This window comes from Chiloscyllium plagiosum, chromosome 31 (assembly GCF_004010195.1).
Source record: "Chiloscyllium plagiosum isolate BGI_BamShark_2017 chromosome 31, ASM401019v2, whole genome shotgun sequence".
Lineage (NCBI taxonomy): Eukaryota > Metazoa > Chordata > Chondrichthyes > Orectolobiformes > Hemiscylliidae > Chiloscyllium > Chiloscyllium plagiosum.
The window spans coordinates 43,746,000-43,764,691 of NC_057740.1; the positions used below are offsets into that span (position 1 = coordinate 43,746,000).

Consider the following 18,692-nt stretch of genomic DNA (forward strand, 5'->3'; position numbering starts at 1 on the left):
AGATGGAGTACCAGACTGTGCACTCATAGCATGCGCAAGTCAACTGGCAGAGGTCTTCTCGGATATCTTCAACCTCTCCCTGCAGCATGCCACTCACTGTCCCTGCCGGTTTCAAGAGGGCCAACATCATCCCTATGCCTAGGAAGGCTCATGCAGCATGTCTCAATGACTACCGCCCAGTGGCTCTAACTTCGGTGGTCATGAAGTGCATGAAATACTTTGAAAGGCTGGTCATGGCATTAATCAACTCAAGCCTCCCCACTACTCATGACCCACTCCAATTTGCCTATCGGACTAACAGATCCACGTCAGATGCCATATCATTTGCCCTTCACTCCTCCCTAGAATATCTTGACACCAAGAACAGCTATGTAAGAATCCTACTCATTGAAGGCTGAACTGTAGTCAACACTATTATCCCCTCGGACTAAGCCCCAGTCTCTAACTGCAGTGAAGATTGGGGACAATACTTCATCCTTACTAACACAACACTGGAGTTCCCAAGGGTGCATATTCAGCCCCCTACTGTACTCACCATATACCCATGACTGCATCGCCAAATACAAGACTAATGCCATTTACAAATTCACTGATGACATCATCATAGTTGGTCGAATCGGGAGGTGAAAGACCTGGTAAAATGGTACACCGAGAACAACCTAGCTCTCAATACCAGCAAAACCAAGGAACTCATTATTGACTTTCGGCAGGATGTTACTCATGCCCCCCCCGCTCCCAACACATTAACAGCACAGAGGTGGAATGAGTGGAGAGTGAAAAGGGCCTGAAGAAGGGCCTGTGCCCGAAACGTCGAATCTCCTGTTCCCTGGATGCTGCCTGACCTGCTGTGCTGTTCCAGCAATAAAGTTTCAACAAATGAGTGGAGAGTGTCAAGCTTCTGGGAGTGGTCATCAACAATAAGCTTTCTTGGACTCTTCATGTGGATGCGCTGGTTACAAAGGCCGAACAACATCTCTTCTTCCTCAGGCAGCTGAGGAAATTTGGCATAACGGCAAATACCCATGCCAACTTTAATAGGTGCACCATCGAGAGCATTCTGTCTGGATGTATCACTACCTGGTATGGCAACTGTACCATTCAAGATTGGAGACAGTTACAGAAAATGGGGAACTCGGCCCGGACAATCACAAAGGCCAACCTCCCATCTATAGAATCCATCTACTAGGCCCCGCTGTCAAGGAAAGGCCACAGCATTCTTAATGATCCATCCCACCCTGGCAACGTTTTTCTACAACCTCTACCATCTGGGAGAAAGTACATTAGCCTGAACCCATGCACCAGCCGTTTTCCGCAACAGTTACTACCCTACTGTTGTTAGAATACCAAATGGATTCTCAAACTCTTAACATTCGCCTGTACCAGTGTTTTTGTTTTTGCCGCTGTCTACCTATTATTTACTTATCTACGCTACTTAACTCTGTGATCTGACTATATTGCTCGCAACACAGCTTTTGCTGTGCCTTGGTACACGTGATAATAAATTTAATTCAATTCCATATCATTGCGGAGATTACCATTATTCAGAAGCCAAACAGAATCAGCTCTTTAAATACTCTAGCGACAAGGATAGATCAGACTGAAGCTGTGAATATTAAGCTAGATAACTCCTGACTCAAAGCCTATCCACCATCTGCTGGGCACAAGTCAGGAATGTGGTAGAATACTCTCCACTTGCCTGGATCAGTGTGGCCCCAGCAATACTTGAAAATCTCAACAGCATCCAGGACAAACAGCCTGCTTGACCAGTAACCCACATACCACCTTCACCATTCACTCCTTTCACAATCTGCCATGCTGCCTTGTCAGTGCCATCCAAATTTGTAACCTTAACCCTGAAGCACATATGAAATTCACCCCCTGCAAGATGCCTCCAAGTCACTCAGGGAAATGTGGCCAATACTCCAGACTACATCGCCATCTATTTGAATTCATGCACTGGCCAAACTATATAGCAATGGACAAATGTAACATACCTTTCTACTGCTGTTACTGATGGCCCTCAACAAAGCTGGTAATTACAACACAACTAGAACCAGTCTCTCACACTCCTCCTTGTCCTCTGCTGGGAGCAGCTTGGAAATATTCCTTCACTGTCACTGGGTCAAGATTCTGGAACTGGAATCCTAACAGCAGTTTGGGACCACCTACACCCAAAGGCTGCAGCTATTCAAAAAGGCAGTGCATTACCACTTTCCCCAAGGGAAATTTGGAATGGATTCAAAAATGCTGCTGACTCCCACAGCCTTGAATATTTCTCCAATCCATCCGAGGACAGAGACCCTCTCTTCCAAACACTCAAAGCAGCTTTTCCTGGTCCAACTCTTGAAACTCTACTTCTCAGCCACTCTTCCTGGGACGACAGATGGTTGACAAAACCCTCCTTTAAGCCTCGGCACTGCCAATAAAAGCTTTATGCTGAAATCCAGCACTTACACTGTGGGAGTTATGTAGCACATGATTTACAAAATGGGAAATCAGGATTGTGACAGATTTCTTACCATCAGCAGTTCCCGCTCAGCTGTCCTTTTGAGTGCACGGTAGCGCTTCTCATCTGCAGATGACAACTCGCCAGTCTCATCCTTTAACTGCTGCAATTTTTGCAATTCAGGCATACTGTCAAGCAGAGCAAAGATGTTATAAAACATAAATTCTAATTATCAAAGACACATAAATCAGGGAAAGCTGGCCAAGACTCCTGACTGCATTGTCGTCTATTTGAATTCATGCATTGGCCACACTATATAGCAATGGACAAATGTAACATATCTTGCTACTGCAGTTACTGATGGCCCTCAACAAAGCTGGTAATTACAACACAGCTAGAACTAGTCTCACACACTCATCCTTGTCCTCTGCTGGGAGCAGCTTTCAAAATATGTGGATTAAGATCACCTGGATGAGGCAAAACCCATACTGAGGAACAGCCTGGTATTCTAAGAGAGCTGCTCTTTTAGCCTGCATTCCGTGTGAAACATAAAATAATTACTGAGTTTAGAGAGCAAGAGGCTAAGGCAAAAGACCAGGAATGACTGTTCAAATTCAGAATTAAGCAAATGTTAAAAATTAGACAAAGCTGTCATTCCTGATTACTATCCATACATTTTGGGAGAGGGAAGGAATGAGCTATGATGCTTTATATGGTCAAGTACACCAGGCTAAATGAATGGCTTCAGTGCCTGTGTGGAGTAGTGTCCTTCACAGATACCAGGTAGAGAGTTCAACATTGCAGAATGTAGTCATAAATCAACCAATTACAACTCTGTTAGTTACAAGCTATTCCAGGCTTCTGTATGATCTCTGACTTAGAGACTGCTATCATAGGCTTAGATTTTATGCAGGTTCTTACATTTTCATTATGACGGACAAGTCCACTGCTAAGTGCTAAAATAATTAACATATAACCCACACACGTTATTAATTGGTGAAAGAATGTAATTAGGGCCAATCCATCACAAACAGAACTTGATGATCTACAATATGAACATAAAATCACTACAGTACGGAAGCAGGCCACTCTGCCAGAGTCCACACCAACACTCCAACCAGACTTATCGCTTACCTAATAACCGTGCATTTCCCATGAATAGTCAACCTAGCTTGAACAATTTAGCAAGGCCAATCCATCTAACCTGCATAGCTTTGAACTGTGGGAGGAAATGGCAGCACCTGAAGGAAACCCATGCAGACTCTGGGAGAATGTGCAAACCCCATAGAAAGATGCCAGAGTCTGGAATCAAACTTGGGTCCCTGGTACTGTGAGGCAGCAGTGTTAACCACTGAGCCACCGTGCCACCCTAAATAAGTGAGTGGCAGACTCTACAGGCCACAGAGTAAAGCAATTGTGAAATGCTGTATATAAGAGAAGCTCTCCATAGCCCTCAGCAACACAGACCACCAAAAAACATTAACTGATGTTTAATGTGGTACTTTTGAAGCACTCTGGGAAATGGAGGTCATGAAAGATCGAATCCTGAAACAATTAAATTATTGCCTGCTTACAGCACCCTCACGTAAGATCACATTTTAGTTCAAAGGTAACATAGGATTTATCTATAGATGCTAGTTTTTGGGCTGAGAAGGGCTACCAACAAATAGTTGCTTCTTACCTATCCATGTTACGGATTTGATTATGCAGAGCCAGGAAAGAGACTGGTGAATCAATAGCCTCACGACTCTTGGCACAGAGACGCACCACCTTCAGACCTGTATGATGAATCTTCTCAGTCAACTGGTCCACTGCAATGTTACTCGGAGCGCATACCAGGACAGGGCTAGAATTAAAAAGGAAAGCACATTAGAACCTCACAACAGAGCAATAATTCATTTTAAATGCATTTTGAATTTCAGCCTAGAATGACTTCATACAATGAAGATATCCCACACAGACAGATATAATGCAGGAACACAACAAATTCTATAAACAACTTCTTAGTTTCAAGAAGCTCAGCTCCTGCTTAACCAATGTGAACCCAGCCCAAGAAATCTCTAAACATATGAGAAAGTCAGTTAGTCAACTGAACAAACCAAGTTGTGTAAAATATATCAAATAAAATTCTTATATCACCCAAGCACATTGAGAGTTATCCTTTAATGTTGTGACGCTGGCAGGGTCTTACAAAAACACTGATAGGAAAATACGCACATGAATTCAGGATGTTAATCTTCACACAGAAGTTTATGATCAAAAGCAGGAACTGGTTTAAGTATGGAGATATGAATACAGGACATTAACCACGTTGGAAAATGAGTCAACTCAATTTACACTCTTACACAATCCTGACATTCACTGCTCCATGACTTTCAGCTGCTGAGTGGCTAACCTTTGGAATTTCCTCATTATATATCACCACCTCTTTTTATGACGCTTCTTCAAACTTCTCTCTTTGACCAAGGTTTTGGTCACTTGTCTGACTATTTCATTCTTCAGTGAGATTCTTCAGGTGAGAGGATTAACATTGGCCCACATAACAAAGTGAGTGTCAGGTGGCTGTGTTACTTGCCTACTAGGGACATTAGGGAGGTTTGCTCAGGGCTGGGAGGAACCAGCTGTCCTGGAGCATGCAGGTATGAATAACACCTGGGCAGCACGGTGGCACAGTGGTTAGCACTGCTGCCTCACAGTGCCAGAGATCCGGGTTCAATTCCCGCCTCAGGCGACTGACTGTGTGGAGTTTGCACGTTCTCCCCGTGTCTGTGTGGGTTTCCTCCGGGTGCTCCAGTTTCCTCCCACAGTCCAAAGATGTGCAGGTCAGGTGAATTGGCCATGCTAAATTGCCCGCAGTGTTAGGTGAAGGGTTAAATGTAGGGGAATGGGTCTGGGTGGGTTGCGCTTCAGGGGGGCGGTGTGGACTTGTTGGGCCGAAGGGCCTGTTTCCACACTGTAAGTAATCTAATCTAATCTAAAAAAAAACACAGGCAAGAAAGGTGAGGTGGTACTGAATAGCCAGTATAAAGAGCTGGTGTTAAATTATACAGAACCTCACAGGTCAAAACCTATGGATTATTACTTAAGTCATGTGCAAATGGTATAGGGTACATAGGAGAGATTAATGCACGGTTCAAAGAATGGCATGGGAGAAGTGGATTTCAGTTTCTGGGGCTTTAGCAGCAGTTCAGGGCGGTGTGGAATGTGAGACAATGGGATAATACCCACCTGGACTGTGCTGGGGGCAGTGTTCTTGCTAACCGCATAACAAATACAGGGGACTTTAAATTGAATAGCGGGGACGAGAGATCAAATCAAAAGATTAGCGTTAAGGCAAAATATTAATATGGGAACTATAAACAGACCTTGACAGGAAGGGATGGAATACATGAATCTAGGATTCAACCAGCAGACAAAATCAGAATTTATTTTTTAAAAATTGAAGATAAAACTAAAGGTTCTGTACCTTTCTGTAAAGGTTCTGCACATAGTGGTGAAAACAAAATGAATGAACTGAGTGTAAATATAAACATATATGACCTGGTGGCCATTACAGAGACATGGCTGCAGGATGTCACAGATACCATGAGTGTTGAACAGTACAGGGCATTTAAGCACTACAGGAAAGTAGAAGGTGGAGGCTGCGTTAATGACAATATTAACACAACAGAACAGCGACTCAAGTTCATAGAATTAAGGTGAGCAAATAGTTGGGTATAAATTATAAAGGCAAGAAGTAATTTGAGAGAGTGGTGTACAGGCCACAATAGAATAGACCATAAAGGAATAAATGAGAGTTTGTCAGAAAGTCAAAGAATAATCATGAGATATTTTCATCTACATATTAATCAGAAAAGACAAGACAGGCAAAGGTGGCCAAGATGTGGAGTTCATGCGCTGCTTTCAGGGGGGTTTCTGAGAAAAGTACATGCTAGAGCTGACCAGTCAGCAGCATATCCTGGACCTGCTATTATGCAATTAGACAGGATTAACGAATGGTCTCGTAGTGAAGGCTTCCTTAGAAACCAGCAACCAGAAGAAGATGATTGAATTTTACCTTCCGCTGAAGGGAGGGGGGATTATTTTTCTACATTATGACCTTTGAGGTTCTGTTTAATTTGACATCTAGCTCCTCATATTGGCTATACAGAACCTCCTCCTTTGTGAGAGCATGAAAGCAACATGGTTAAAGTGAACTGGCAAACAACGATAAAGGACAGGTGAATAGGGATGTAGTGGCAGACAGTTAAGGAGTTATTTCAGATTATACAGAATGCATTCCAACAAAGAACCAATCCACTATCTATGGTTAACTAGAAATGTCAAAGATAGTAATAAACTTAAAGTGCTTGAATACAAACACCAACAAGTTCAAGATCAGCTTCTTCCCTAGCCTTAACAGACAGCCAAATGGACTTATCTAACTTGAAATAATGTTGATCTTGCTTTGTGCAGCCATAACCCTGTATACCTCACTCATGATCGCTACGTCCTTTTTACGAACTGCCTATACTGCTCGCAAAACAAAACTTTTCACTGTACTTAGGTACATATGATAACAATAAATCAAATCAAAAATCTTAACCGCGCAAGTTAGAAGATTACTGTTTTAAAATGTTTAAATTTCTGGACAGAGTACAAGAGTTTCTACAAATATTCGGAATTACTTAAAGGTGATTCAACAAATGATAGAAAAATGAGGGTTGGTTCGAGAATTCAGGCTGAAGAATTAATAACAGAAAATAATGAAATAGCAGGCGAATTGAACAGGTATTTTGCATTGATCTTCATGACAAAACATACAAGTAACATCAATAAATCAAGAAATGGAAGGCAGGGAAAATGAAACATTATCAAGGGCAGGCACTAAATGGTGGTGCAGACTTGAGAAACCAAATGGCCTACTCCTGTGTATGATTCGATGACTCCTACATTAAGTGTGAAAAGGAGTTGCTGCTTACCCATTGCCTTGCCTGGCCAGATGATAAACTATCGTAGCAGAGGTGACAGTTTTCCCAGTGCCTGGTGGTCCTTGGATTAGACTGAGGGGACGCTGCAGAACAGTCTTCACAGCATAAACCTGTTGAAAAAATTAAAACCACATCTTATCAATCATGGATAGCAATCTGATGAGAGTTTTGATTGTGCCATGCGCTTCACTGCAGTATAACCTATAATTGCACTTGTACCTTTCAGTTCTTCTTTCGACATAGTAAAACTTCAAAGCTTTTGGAAATCCAAGCAGTTTGTAAGCAATATCCAGATTGCATCAAATTACTTATATCTACTAAATGTTTCACATTTCACCAAGTAGCATAATTGAAGCTGCAGAGGCAGAATGTTTACATATGACTTAAACGTGTTAAAGATACTTTGATATAAACACTGCATAAGTGGATTTGAAATACATTACAACTAGGAATACGATGCAGTGCAAAATGACTCACTCACCACAGCGCAGTTAGTACATTGGAGCATTGCACAGGTCAGCTTCAGCAGTCAGAACAATCAACAGATTAAAGTATGCCATGTGAATTAGTCTGGAAAACTACTGTATCCATATTGTCCCACCAACACAATATTTCAGCCATGCAACTGCTACATCCATGAAAAAATCATATCATTTTTAAGACAGCTGCTTCAATGCTGACAGATCTAAGCTGATGCATAGATTTATTAATCCTTGGCAAATGTAACCTAATTTACTGCTGTGCTGTTGATTGTAGCAGTTTTCTCTGTGGTAAAGTATTAAAAAGATGCCATTGCTGCCTTCAGAGGTAAAAGGGCCAAATTGAGGTGGGCAACAATATCACAGGCATCCCATGCTGCCACCTTGTGGTGACTGGTGGGCTGAATGGCTCAATGTTTAAGACACTAACAATGCAGTTTTTCTTGGAAGTCTCATTTTCACTTCCTGTTTTGATCCAGGCGGACGCTGCAACAATAGGCAACTAACATTGCAAATCGGTAAAATTTGCTGCTTCCTTTGTTTTATGATCAGTTTTGAATTTAAAAGGATGTTGACCGTAAATATTGAGTGTGTTCAAAATATAGCACAGCAGGTTACAGAAGTGTGATTTAAATGAGCACCTCGGTTCTTACATCTTACAGCTCTAAGCCTGACCATGTATGGTGCAATCTTACTGAAGTTAGGTTTCCTTGCACAGCCTTCGCAAAGTACAACTGGGAGATTACAGGTTGGACTTGATAAAAGCATTGAAAACAACATTGACAGAACGTCTGCAGTTGATGCTTATTTGAGACCAAGGTCACCAATGACAAATCAGACAGAAGTTAATATGTCATTCAAAAGTGCCTACCTGAGAATGATTAAGGTCAGGCAAACCATGGGCAGTGAAGCGTTTGGGCAGCTGGCATTTAATAATCACATCCTCCACCTCATGGCCAAGCAATTTGTGGTAAATGTAGCCAGACACAGAGGTCTCATCCACTGCGAAGGTTTTTAATGCACTCTGCATTCTGAAAATTTAATAAAGGAACATCTTGTTATCTTATCAGAATGGGTCACGGTACAAATTCACACTGCAGTGGAGAGAGGAGCAACCATGCCAACATCATGTTGGCCAAGTCTCAGGGACAACCTTGGTTGCATTAGCCAATACATTCCCAACCATAAAACTCTTATCAGCCTCTAATAAGTGAGATCGGATGGTGATATGTCAATAAGTATTTGTTGGATTTCTTCCAGTTTACTATGTTAGTTCCTCTAATATTCACTATGTGCAAAGAAACCAGGAAAACAGCATCATTGTGCACATGTTGTCCCGCTCATGATGTTTTAAAATTGAACCCCTAATTTGTACCAAGCTAGCAGATCTTAGTTTGGACAGCCAAGCTTCTGAAAATGGCCTCAGTACCTAGGGTAGAGGTAAGAAACAGCTAGGAGTTCTACTTCTGCATAAGATTCTAATCAGAGCCTAGACTAAGCTTTTATTGTCGTCAATAAGAAAAAGGACGAAGCATATGTCAGGTGTAGACAGCAGAGATCGAATGAATCCTGAGAAGAGTATAAAGGCGGTAGGAATATATTTGAGCGAAATCACGAGGACAAAAAGGGAACATGAGATTGCTTTGGCAAGTAGAGTTAAGGAGAATTCAAAAGGGTTTTTACAAATACATTGAGGACAAAACAGTAACGAGAGAGAGAATAGGGCTCTTCAAAGATCAGCAAGGTGGCCTTTGTGTGGAGCCACAGGATATGGGGCAGATACCAAATGAATATTTTTTTAGATTAGATTAGATTACTTAGATTAGATTATTTACAGTGTGGAAACAGGCCCTTCGGCCCAACAAGTCCACACCGACCCGCCGAAGCGTAACCCACTCATACCCCTACATTTACCCCTTTACCTAACACTACGGGCAATTTAGCATGGCCAATTCACCTGACTTGCACATCTTTGGACTGTGGGAGGAAACCGGAGCCCCCGGAGGAAACCCACGCAGACACGGGGAGAACGTGCAAACTCCACACAGTCAGTCGCCTGAGTCGGGAATTGAACCCGGGTCTCTGGCGCTGCGAGGCAGCAGTGCTAACCACTGTGCCACCGTGCCGCCCGTCAGTATTTTGCATCAGTATTTACTGTGGAAAGGGATATGGAAGATATAGACTGTAGGGAAATAGATAGAGACATCTTGAAAAATGTCCATATTACAGAGGAGGAAGTGCTGGATGTCTGGAAATGCATAAAAGTGGATAAGTATCCAGGAACCGATTGGTGTACCCTAGAACTCTGTGGGAAGCCAGTGAAGTGATTGCTGGGCGTCTTATGGAGATATTTTTATCATCGATACTCACAGGTGAGGTGCCGGAAGACTGGAGACTGAGTAAGGCCCCTCAAAGATCAGCAAGATGGCCTTTGAAATTTTGGTCAGGGGAAGTACGATAATAGCAAATTTTTTTAAATGCAATTTGTCGTGGGAGAAGGGAAAAGAATGCATTCAAGTGATGTTTCACTTATACCACAGAGTGTGCTCAGGTCACAGGAATATTAAAATGACAGTAAGCATCTGAAAGGGAGGGCATTTCCCACAAAGAACGGAAAGATAAAGATCGGATGGCTAACAGATATTGTTTAAATTCTAGTAAGATGAAAAATCTAGAAGTTCACTATGTATACGTTGCCCTGTCACTGGAATAAATAGACAAGCCTTTCAAACAGCAGCTGAGCTAACAGATTCTGATACCATGGGCTGATCCATTATGTGGATCAGTTAAGGCATGTCACAGAGAGAATAACTACTACTTATTTCCTGGATTGTTCCACACAGATTCCCTTTTTCTCAGTTTCAAATCTATTTTACACTCAAATGTTACACTTGTGCAACAATAGACATTCTGCACACAACATCACAAGCATTAACATTAATATTGTTATTGCATTCAATAGCACCTGAATACTTGAGAATCATTCCTATTTTGAAAATTAGGTCACTGGAGTTCACATAAAAATGGGAAATTTGCAAGTTTACAAGAGGAAAATTAGATCAATTTGTACCTCATGAACAAGCGGGGTGTGTCAAATAGCCTCCTTCTATGCTACAGGACAGCTTCCTGTTATTGAACTCCAGATGCAGCATCCCTTTTAAGTGGGTAATAGTTATACCTACAATATTTAATTTTAACCTTTGTTAAGAATAGCCAAATTCCTTTCTAGAAATCAGGCACATGCTAAGAAATTGTTGTATCAACATTACAATGTCCTGGATTGCTGGGAATGTGAAATGGAATTGTTGGATTGATCAAAACATGAGCCAATCTGCATTCTTCCACTTGGCCTTTTTTTAAAAAGTGGATGGGCCTGACACTGTCAATATTGCCAACATCATTTAGACAGAAATTAAAACAGATATAAATAGAAAGCAGGAGACAACAGCTTCACTTCACTTGGAGGTTGCCACTGATGATGTTACCTAGCCAGGTAATGAAACGTCTGGATATCAAACCCTACAGCTCAGCGAGCAAACCTACACCCCAGAAAATAAAAAGCTGATAAAGCTACATATTTAAAAAAGGGCAAAGTTGGACAAATTAGCAACTTACCTGTCAAATGAAGTTGATTTCCAGACAAAATCCACCTGGAAGTTGTGGGTTACTTCAACTGGAGCTCCAACACTGCTGCGCAATTCAATAGCGATCTCATCCCCATAATCTACACAGATCAGTTAGAGACATAACGCTTAGCCTGAGCTGAGTCAGGCCGTACAATTGCATTCTAGAATTATCTAAATTATGTTTTAAACAAATATATATCGCACTTAAAACTGTCACAGCAGGTCAAATGAACTAGTTGCACTCTTAACCTGCATTTCCAGTTTTTGGTGTTAACTTTAAAAAAGACTTGTAAATTCAAATATTTAAAGAGGATAATTTTTCATCTCCCGAACCCTCAAACTTGTCCTAAAGGACAGTCAGGCCCGCCCTTTGATTAGGAAGACAACTACAGCAAAGGAAATTAAAAAGGAGCTACGCCATAAACTGGTTAAATGCAACATGAAACAATGATAAATCAATGGTTTAGAGAAGTCAGTAAATGCATTAATATTTCCCTAAGGAAAAAGCAGCAACATTGGTACTGTAAGAGGAGGGCAATAAGGAGAAGTAACAATGAAGGCCCAAGAAATGGTACCTCAAGGTGCTAAGAATCAAGACACGCCAGAGGACTGGAAGATGACCAAACATCAGTTTTTAAAAGGAAGAATGTTACCTTCAGTAAATAATGTTACGTTGAGAGACTGGAAATTAAGATTGCTATCTTGGAGCAAAGAAAGTTCAGGGGTGACTTAATATGTGCCAGAAATACAAACAGTGTTTGGAAAATAATCAAGGAACTGTTCTTCCTGGCAGCAAGGTCTGTAATCAGAGGGCACAGAATTAAGAAAAGTGGCAAAACAAGCCATGGAGAAAATCCCAATGTTACAAGTTGCGCAATGCAGTCTTGAAGGGCAGTAGAAGCAGATTCAATAGCACATTTCAAGTGAAAACTGAGTAACTACTTGAAAAGGAAAAAACTTGCAAGCTAAGGGGAAAGTACAGGGAATTATTTAGAAAAAAGGATGAAAAATGTCCCAGACACCATAATCATCATCCCTAGATACGTCCTGTTCCATTGGCAGAACAGACCCAGCACAGGTGGTGACCGTGATATACAATCAGGAGGAAGTTGCCCTGAGAAAGTCCTCAATACTTACTCCAGACAAACAGCATAATCAACAAGTGGTAGAAAGAGACTTAGACTATCCCACAATAAACAGATCTAAGCTCTGTAGTCCTGCAACATCCAGTCATGATTAGTGGTGGACAATTCAACAACTCAGTGGAAGTGGCAGCTCCACAAACAATCCCATCCCTTCAATGATGAAACAGCCCACACATCTGTGCATAAGATGAGCTGAATCTTTCACAGTGATCTTCAGCCAGAAATGCCAAATGGATGATCCAGCTCAGCATCCTCCACTGGTCCTCAGCATTAGATACCACCCTCCGTTAATTCAACTCACTCCACGTGAGATCAAGAAATAGTTGGAGATACTGGATAATGCAAAGGCCATGGACTCTGACAACTTTCCAGCAATAGTACTGAAGATTTGTGCTCCAGATCTTACCACTCCCCTCGGCAAGCTCGTCAAGTACAGTTACAACCCTGGCACCTACACAACAATGTGGAAAATTGCCCAGGTATCTCCTGTACACAAAAAACAGGACAAATCCAACCCAGCCAAGTACTGACCCATCAGTTGATTCTCTATCATCAGTAAAATGGTGAGAAGGTGCCATCAACACCATCAAGCAGTACCTACTCAGTAATACACAGTGAGTTCCACCAGGGACCCCACTCAGCTCCTGACCTCATTACAGCCATGGTTCAATATGGACAAAAGAGTTGAATTCCAGAGATGAGGTGAGAGTGACAGCCCTCGACATCAAGGCGACATTTGACTGTCTGTGGCATAAAGGAGCCTTAGCACAACTGGGTTCAATGGGTATTGGGGATAAACTCTTCACTTGTTGGAGTCATACTTGGCATATAGGAGAGTTGACCATGTTGTTGGAGGTCAGTCATCTGAGCTCCAGGACATCTCTGCAGGAGTTCCTCAGGGTTGTGTTGCCCAACCATCTTCAGCTACTTCATCAATGATCTTCCCTCCATCATTAGGCCAGAGGTAGTGATGTGCACAATATTTAGCACCATTTGTGACTTCAGATATTGAAACAATCCATGCTCAAATGCAACAAGATCTGGATAATATTAAGGGTTGGGTTGACAAGTGCCAAGGAATATTCTCAACAACTGCCAGGCAATGACCATCTCCAATCAGAGACAATCTATCCACCACACTTTAGCATTCAATGGTGTTACCATAATTGAATCCCCCACCAAAAACATCCTTGGGGCTACTATTGACCAGAAAGTGAACTGATTCACTATATAAATACAGTGGCTACAAAAACAGGTCAGAGACTGGGAATACTGTGTTGAGTATTTAGCAAGAACTTTCAAAAGCTGACTGGGGGCAGATGTGCGCAGGTAAACATAAATGTGGCTGGAAATGGGAAGACTTCAGAAACAAGACAATGAGAGCCCAGTGACAATATTCCTGATAGGGTGAAAGGAAAGGCTGGTAGGTGTAGGGAATGCTGGATGACTAAAGAAATTGAGGGTTTGGTTAAGAAAAAGGAAGCATATGACAGGTATAGACAAGATAGATCAAATGAATCCTTAGAAGTGTATAAATACAGTAGGAGTATACTTAAGAGAGAAAACAGGAGGGCAAAAAGGGACACAAGATAGCTTTGGCAAACAGAGTTAAAGAGAATCCAAAGAGTTTTTACAAATGGTAACTAGGGAAGAATAGGGCCCCTCAAAGATCAGCAAGGCGGCCTTTGTGTGGAGCTGCAGGAGATGGGCGACATACTAAACAGATATTTTGCATCAGTGTTTACTGTGGAAATGGAACATACAGAATGTCGGGAAATGACATAGTGACATCTTGAAAAGTGCCTATATTACACAGATGTGCTGGATGTCTTGAAACACAAAAGTGGATAAATCCCAGGACCTGATCTGGTGTGGAGAACTCTGTGGGAAGCTAGAGATGTGATTGCTGGGCACCTTGCCGAGATATTTGTATCGATAGTCATAGGCAAGTTGCTGGAAGACTGGAGGTTGGCTAACATAGTGCTACTCTTTAAGAAGGGCAGTAAAGACAAGCCAGGGAACTATAGACCAGTGAGCCTGATGTCAGTGGTGGGCAAGTTGTTGGAGGGAATCCTGAAGGACAGGATGCACATGTATTGGGAAAGGCAAGGACTGATTAGGGATAGTCAACATGGCTTTGTGCGTGGGAAATCATGTCGCACAAACTTGATTGAGTTTTCTGAAGTAGCAACAAAGAGGATTGATGAGGGCAGAGAGGTAGATGTGATCTATATTGACCTCAGTAAGTGGTTTGACAAGGTTCCCCATGGGAGACTGGTTAGCAAGATTAGATCTCATGGAATAAGGGGAGGACTAGCTATTTGGATGCAGAACTGGCTCAAAGGTAGAAGACAAGAGGGTGGTGGTGGAGGGTTGCAGAACTGGCTCAAAGGTAGAAGACAAGAGGGTGGTGGTGGAGGGTTTTTTTCAGATTGGAGGCCGTGACCAGTGGAGTGCCACAAGGATCGATGCTGGGCCCTCTACTTTTTGTCATTTATATAAATGATTTGGATGCGAGCATAAGAGGTACAGTTAGTAAGTTTGCAGATGACACCAAAATTGGAGGTGTAGTGGATAGTGAAGAACGTTACATCAGATTACAACGGGATCTTGATCAGATGGGCCAATGGGCTGTGGAGTGGCAGATGGAGTTTAATTTAGATAAATGAGAGGTGCTGCATTTTGGGAAAGCAATTTTAACAGGACTTATAAACTTAATGGTAAGGTCCTAAGGAGTGTTTGAGAACAAAGAGACCTTGGAGTGCAAGTTCATAGCTCCTTGAAAGTAGAGTCGCAAGTAGATAGGATAGTGAAGAAGGCATTTGGTATAGTTTCCTTTATTGGTCAAAGTATTGAGTACAGGAGTTGGGAAGTCATGTTACGGCTATATACGACATTGGTTAGGCCACCTTTGGAATACTGCGTGCAATTCTGGTCTCCTACTTATCGGAAGGATGTTGTGAAACGTGAAAAGGTTCAGAAAGGATTTACAAGGATGTTGCCAGGATTGGAGGATTTGAGCTATAGGGAGAGGCTCAACAGGCTGGGGCTGTTTTCCCTGGTGCATCGGAGGCTGAGGGATGACCTTATAGAGGTTTACAAAATCAGGAGGGCCACGGATAGGATAAATAGACAAAGTCTCTTCCCTGGTGTGGGGGAGTTCAAAACTAGAGGGCATAGGTTTAGGGTGAAAGGGGAAAGATATAAAAGAGACACAAGGGGCAATTTTTTCATAGAGGGTGGCAAGTGTATGGAATGAGCTGCCAGAGAAAGTGGTGGAGACTAGTACAATTACAATATTTAAAAGGCGTCTGGATGGGTATATGAATAGGAATGGTTTGGAAAGATATATGGGGCGGGTGCTGGCAGATGGGACTAGCTGGGGTTGGGATATCTGGTCGGCATGAACGAGTTGGACCAACTGGTCTGTTTCCGTGCTGTTCACCTCTATAACTCTATAAGTAACTCCCTAACTGACTCCCGAAACCTCTCCATCAACTACAAGGCAAAAGTCAGTAGTGTGATGAAATATTCCCCACTGGCTTGGATGGGTCCAACTCCAAGAACACAAGAAGCTTGACACAATCTAGGACAAAGTGGCACTACATCAACAAAAAAAACTTCCAGCATCACTGATGCTCAGTAGCAGCAGTGTGTGCCATATTCAAAACGTGCTGCAGGAATTCACCAAGGATCCTTAGACAGCAATTTTCATATCCACAACCATCTCGAAGGACAAGAGCAGCAGATACACAGGAAAACTGCCACCTGCATGTTCCCTGCCAAGCTACTCACCAAACCCGACATGGAAATTTGTTGTTCCTTCACGGTCACGGAATTAAAATCCTGGAATTCCGTCCCTCAGGGCATTGTAGGTCATCCCACAGTATGCAGACTGCAACTAGAAAGTCGATGTTTCGGGCAAAAGCCCTTCCCGAAGGGCTTTTGCCCGAAACGTCGATTTTCCTGCTCCTCGGATGCTGCCTGAACTGTTGTGCTTTTCCAGCACCACACTACTCCAGTGTCTGGTTTCCAGCATCTGCAATTATTGTTTTTACCAGACTGCAACTAGATATAGGCAATAAATGCTGGTCAGCCATGAGTGAATTTTTAAAACGTTTGAAAAGGAGGAAAATGTAAGTTAGGGTTTCAAGAGCGGGCTTTGGTCCCCTACGGATTCTGTTCTGAGGCTACTTCAGTGCTGTTTACATCAATGATTCTGACATAGGACTAGGAGTAGGCCAATTTGCAAATACTCAAATTATGTTATACTGAATTTAAAAAAATGACTGAAGGAAGCTGGAGGAGAATGTTGATGAAATGATGGAATGGACAAAAAAGCAGATGACAAGCAATGTCTGTTATGTATTGTTTGTAAAAGAGGCACCCTGTCGAATCTTTTCATCTTATACCCATCAGGACAGATGCAAAAATACCAAGAGAATAACAAATTTTATATCACATAAGAAAAGGGTACTTATTGAGTGAACTCTGGTTGGTCATTGCCTTGTCATGGTGCATGCACAAGGCAAGTTACCACTTCAAGCTTGCATTTCATATTCTCTTTATAACGCAGGTTTACTGTTATTGATTGAAGAATAACTTCCCTGAAATTTGGTAGTTTTGGGTCCCTTCCAAAATTTACCAAATTGTTTTGATAAATCAAAGAGAAAAAAATACAATGATTCAATGTTCAGAGAGACAGCCATGTTAAAAATAAACTTGTGAACTGTGGGAATTTATTTTGAAGATCAGAGATGTTGAGAACACCAAAACTGAGGCCTTGTTAGAACAGGTTAGATACATCGAACAAACAAAGAGGACAATGGCATTTGGGAACAGTGACTTAACCAAGTGCAAACAAATCTGATAAACACCAGCATGGTGGCACAGTGGTTAGCACTGCTGCCTCACAGTGCCAGAGACCTGGGTTCAATTCTTGCCTCAGGCGACTGACTGTGTGGAGTTTGCACATTCTCCCCATGTCTGCATGGGTTTCCTCCGGGTGCTCCGGTTTCCTCCCACAGTCCAAAGATGTGCAGGTTAGGTGAAGTGGCCATGCTAAACTGCCCGTAGTGTTAGGTGAAAGGGTAAATGTAGGGGAATGGGTCTGGGTGGGTTGCGCTTCGGCAGGTCGGTGCAGACTTGTTGGGCCGAAGGGCCTGTTTCCACATTAAGTAATCTAATCTAAAAACTAGTTGGTGTGGCAGTCATATTTCAGTGTGCAATTTCAATGCTAGAATGAACTAATACCAATTACTGAAATATCGCCTATCACCTCAGAGGCAAAATTTGGAAATGGCAGTGTTAAGCACTGATGACTGACATTCAAAGCAAGTAAAGAACTTACATTTTTAAGAGCTTTCCATAACCTAAAGCACTCAAACAATGTTTTCAAAAAAGGAAAGTCCCTGAAATAGCATTATTATAAACAAACAATCTGCTTTAGTCAGATAATACTTTATTCAGGAGACTGAGGGGGAAAGGAAAAATTCCATTTCTCCATTCTCTCGAAAATCTTTGATACAGAAGCTGATCATTCAACCAATCATGCCTGCACTGGCTCTTTGAAAGTCAGCTGATCACTTCCTGCTAAACTCTACAAACCTTCTTTTATCAAGCTTGTCAAAATGACTTTAATATTTATCAGTGATATATTTGACAACTTCCTTTTATAAACTGAATCTGCTCCCACGGACATAGAGCTTCTTTTATGCCCATGAACAAAGAAATAGGGCCTCTGTCTAACATCACATGCAGAAGCAAGCAAGTAAGAGTGCAGTAGTTGCATAGTAAGGTGCGCACAGCAAAGCTGCCCTTATTATTTATATACAAACACTGGAGACTCTTCATCTGTACAATTGCCATTGGTTTAATTAGCAAGATACAAAGGATACTGTCCGGGACTTTGATCACGTGGCCGATCCCTTTCCAAAGAGGAGCCAGGTCACCCTTGTAGCGCAGACAGATTTCATCACCCTGCATCAGGCGCATGTCTTAAGAACAAGAATGAAAATAGCCAAATT

At 42.1% G+C, this 18,692-nt stretch overlaps 1 protein-coding gene across 2 annotated transcripts in view; it reads right to left on the reverse strand.

The window, feature by feature from the left end:
- Positions 1–18,692, reverse strand: part of upf1 (UPF1 RNA helicase and ATPase) — a 68,041-nt gene that overhangs the window by 12,187 nt on the left and 37,162 nt on the right. The window contains exons 8-13 of one of the 2 annotated variants that reach the window (XM_043721561.1): positions 18,564–18,662; positions 11,511–11,619; positions 8,767–8,926; positions 7,408–7,526; positions 4,128–4,292; positions 2,520–2,634 (exon numbers count right to left, since the gene is read on the reverse strand). In XM_043721561.1, coding sequence (XP_043577496.1) covers positions 2,520–2,634; positions 4,128–4,292; positions 7,408–7,526; positions 8,767–8,926; positions 11,511–11,619; positions 18,564–18,662 — 767 coding nt within the window. Of the gene's footprint in view, positions 1–2,519; positions 2,635–4,127; positions 4,293–7,407; positions 7,527–8,766; positions 8,927–11,510; positions 11,620–18,554; positions 18,663–18,692 lie in introns of both variants that reach the window. The other variant, XM_043721560.1, reaches the window with a different exon arrangement.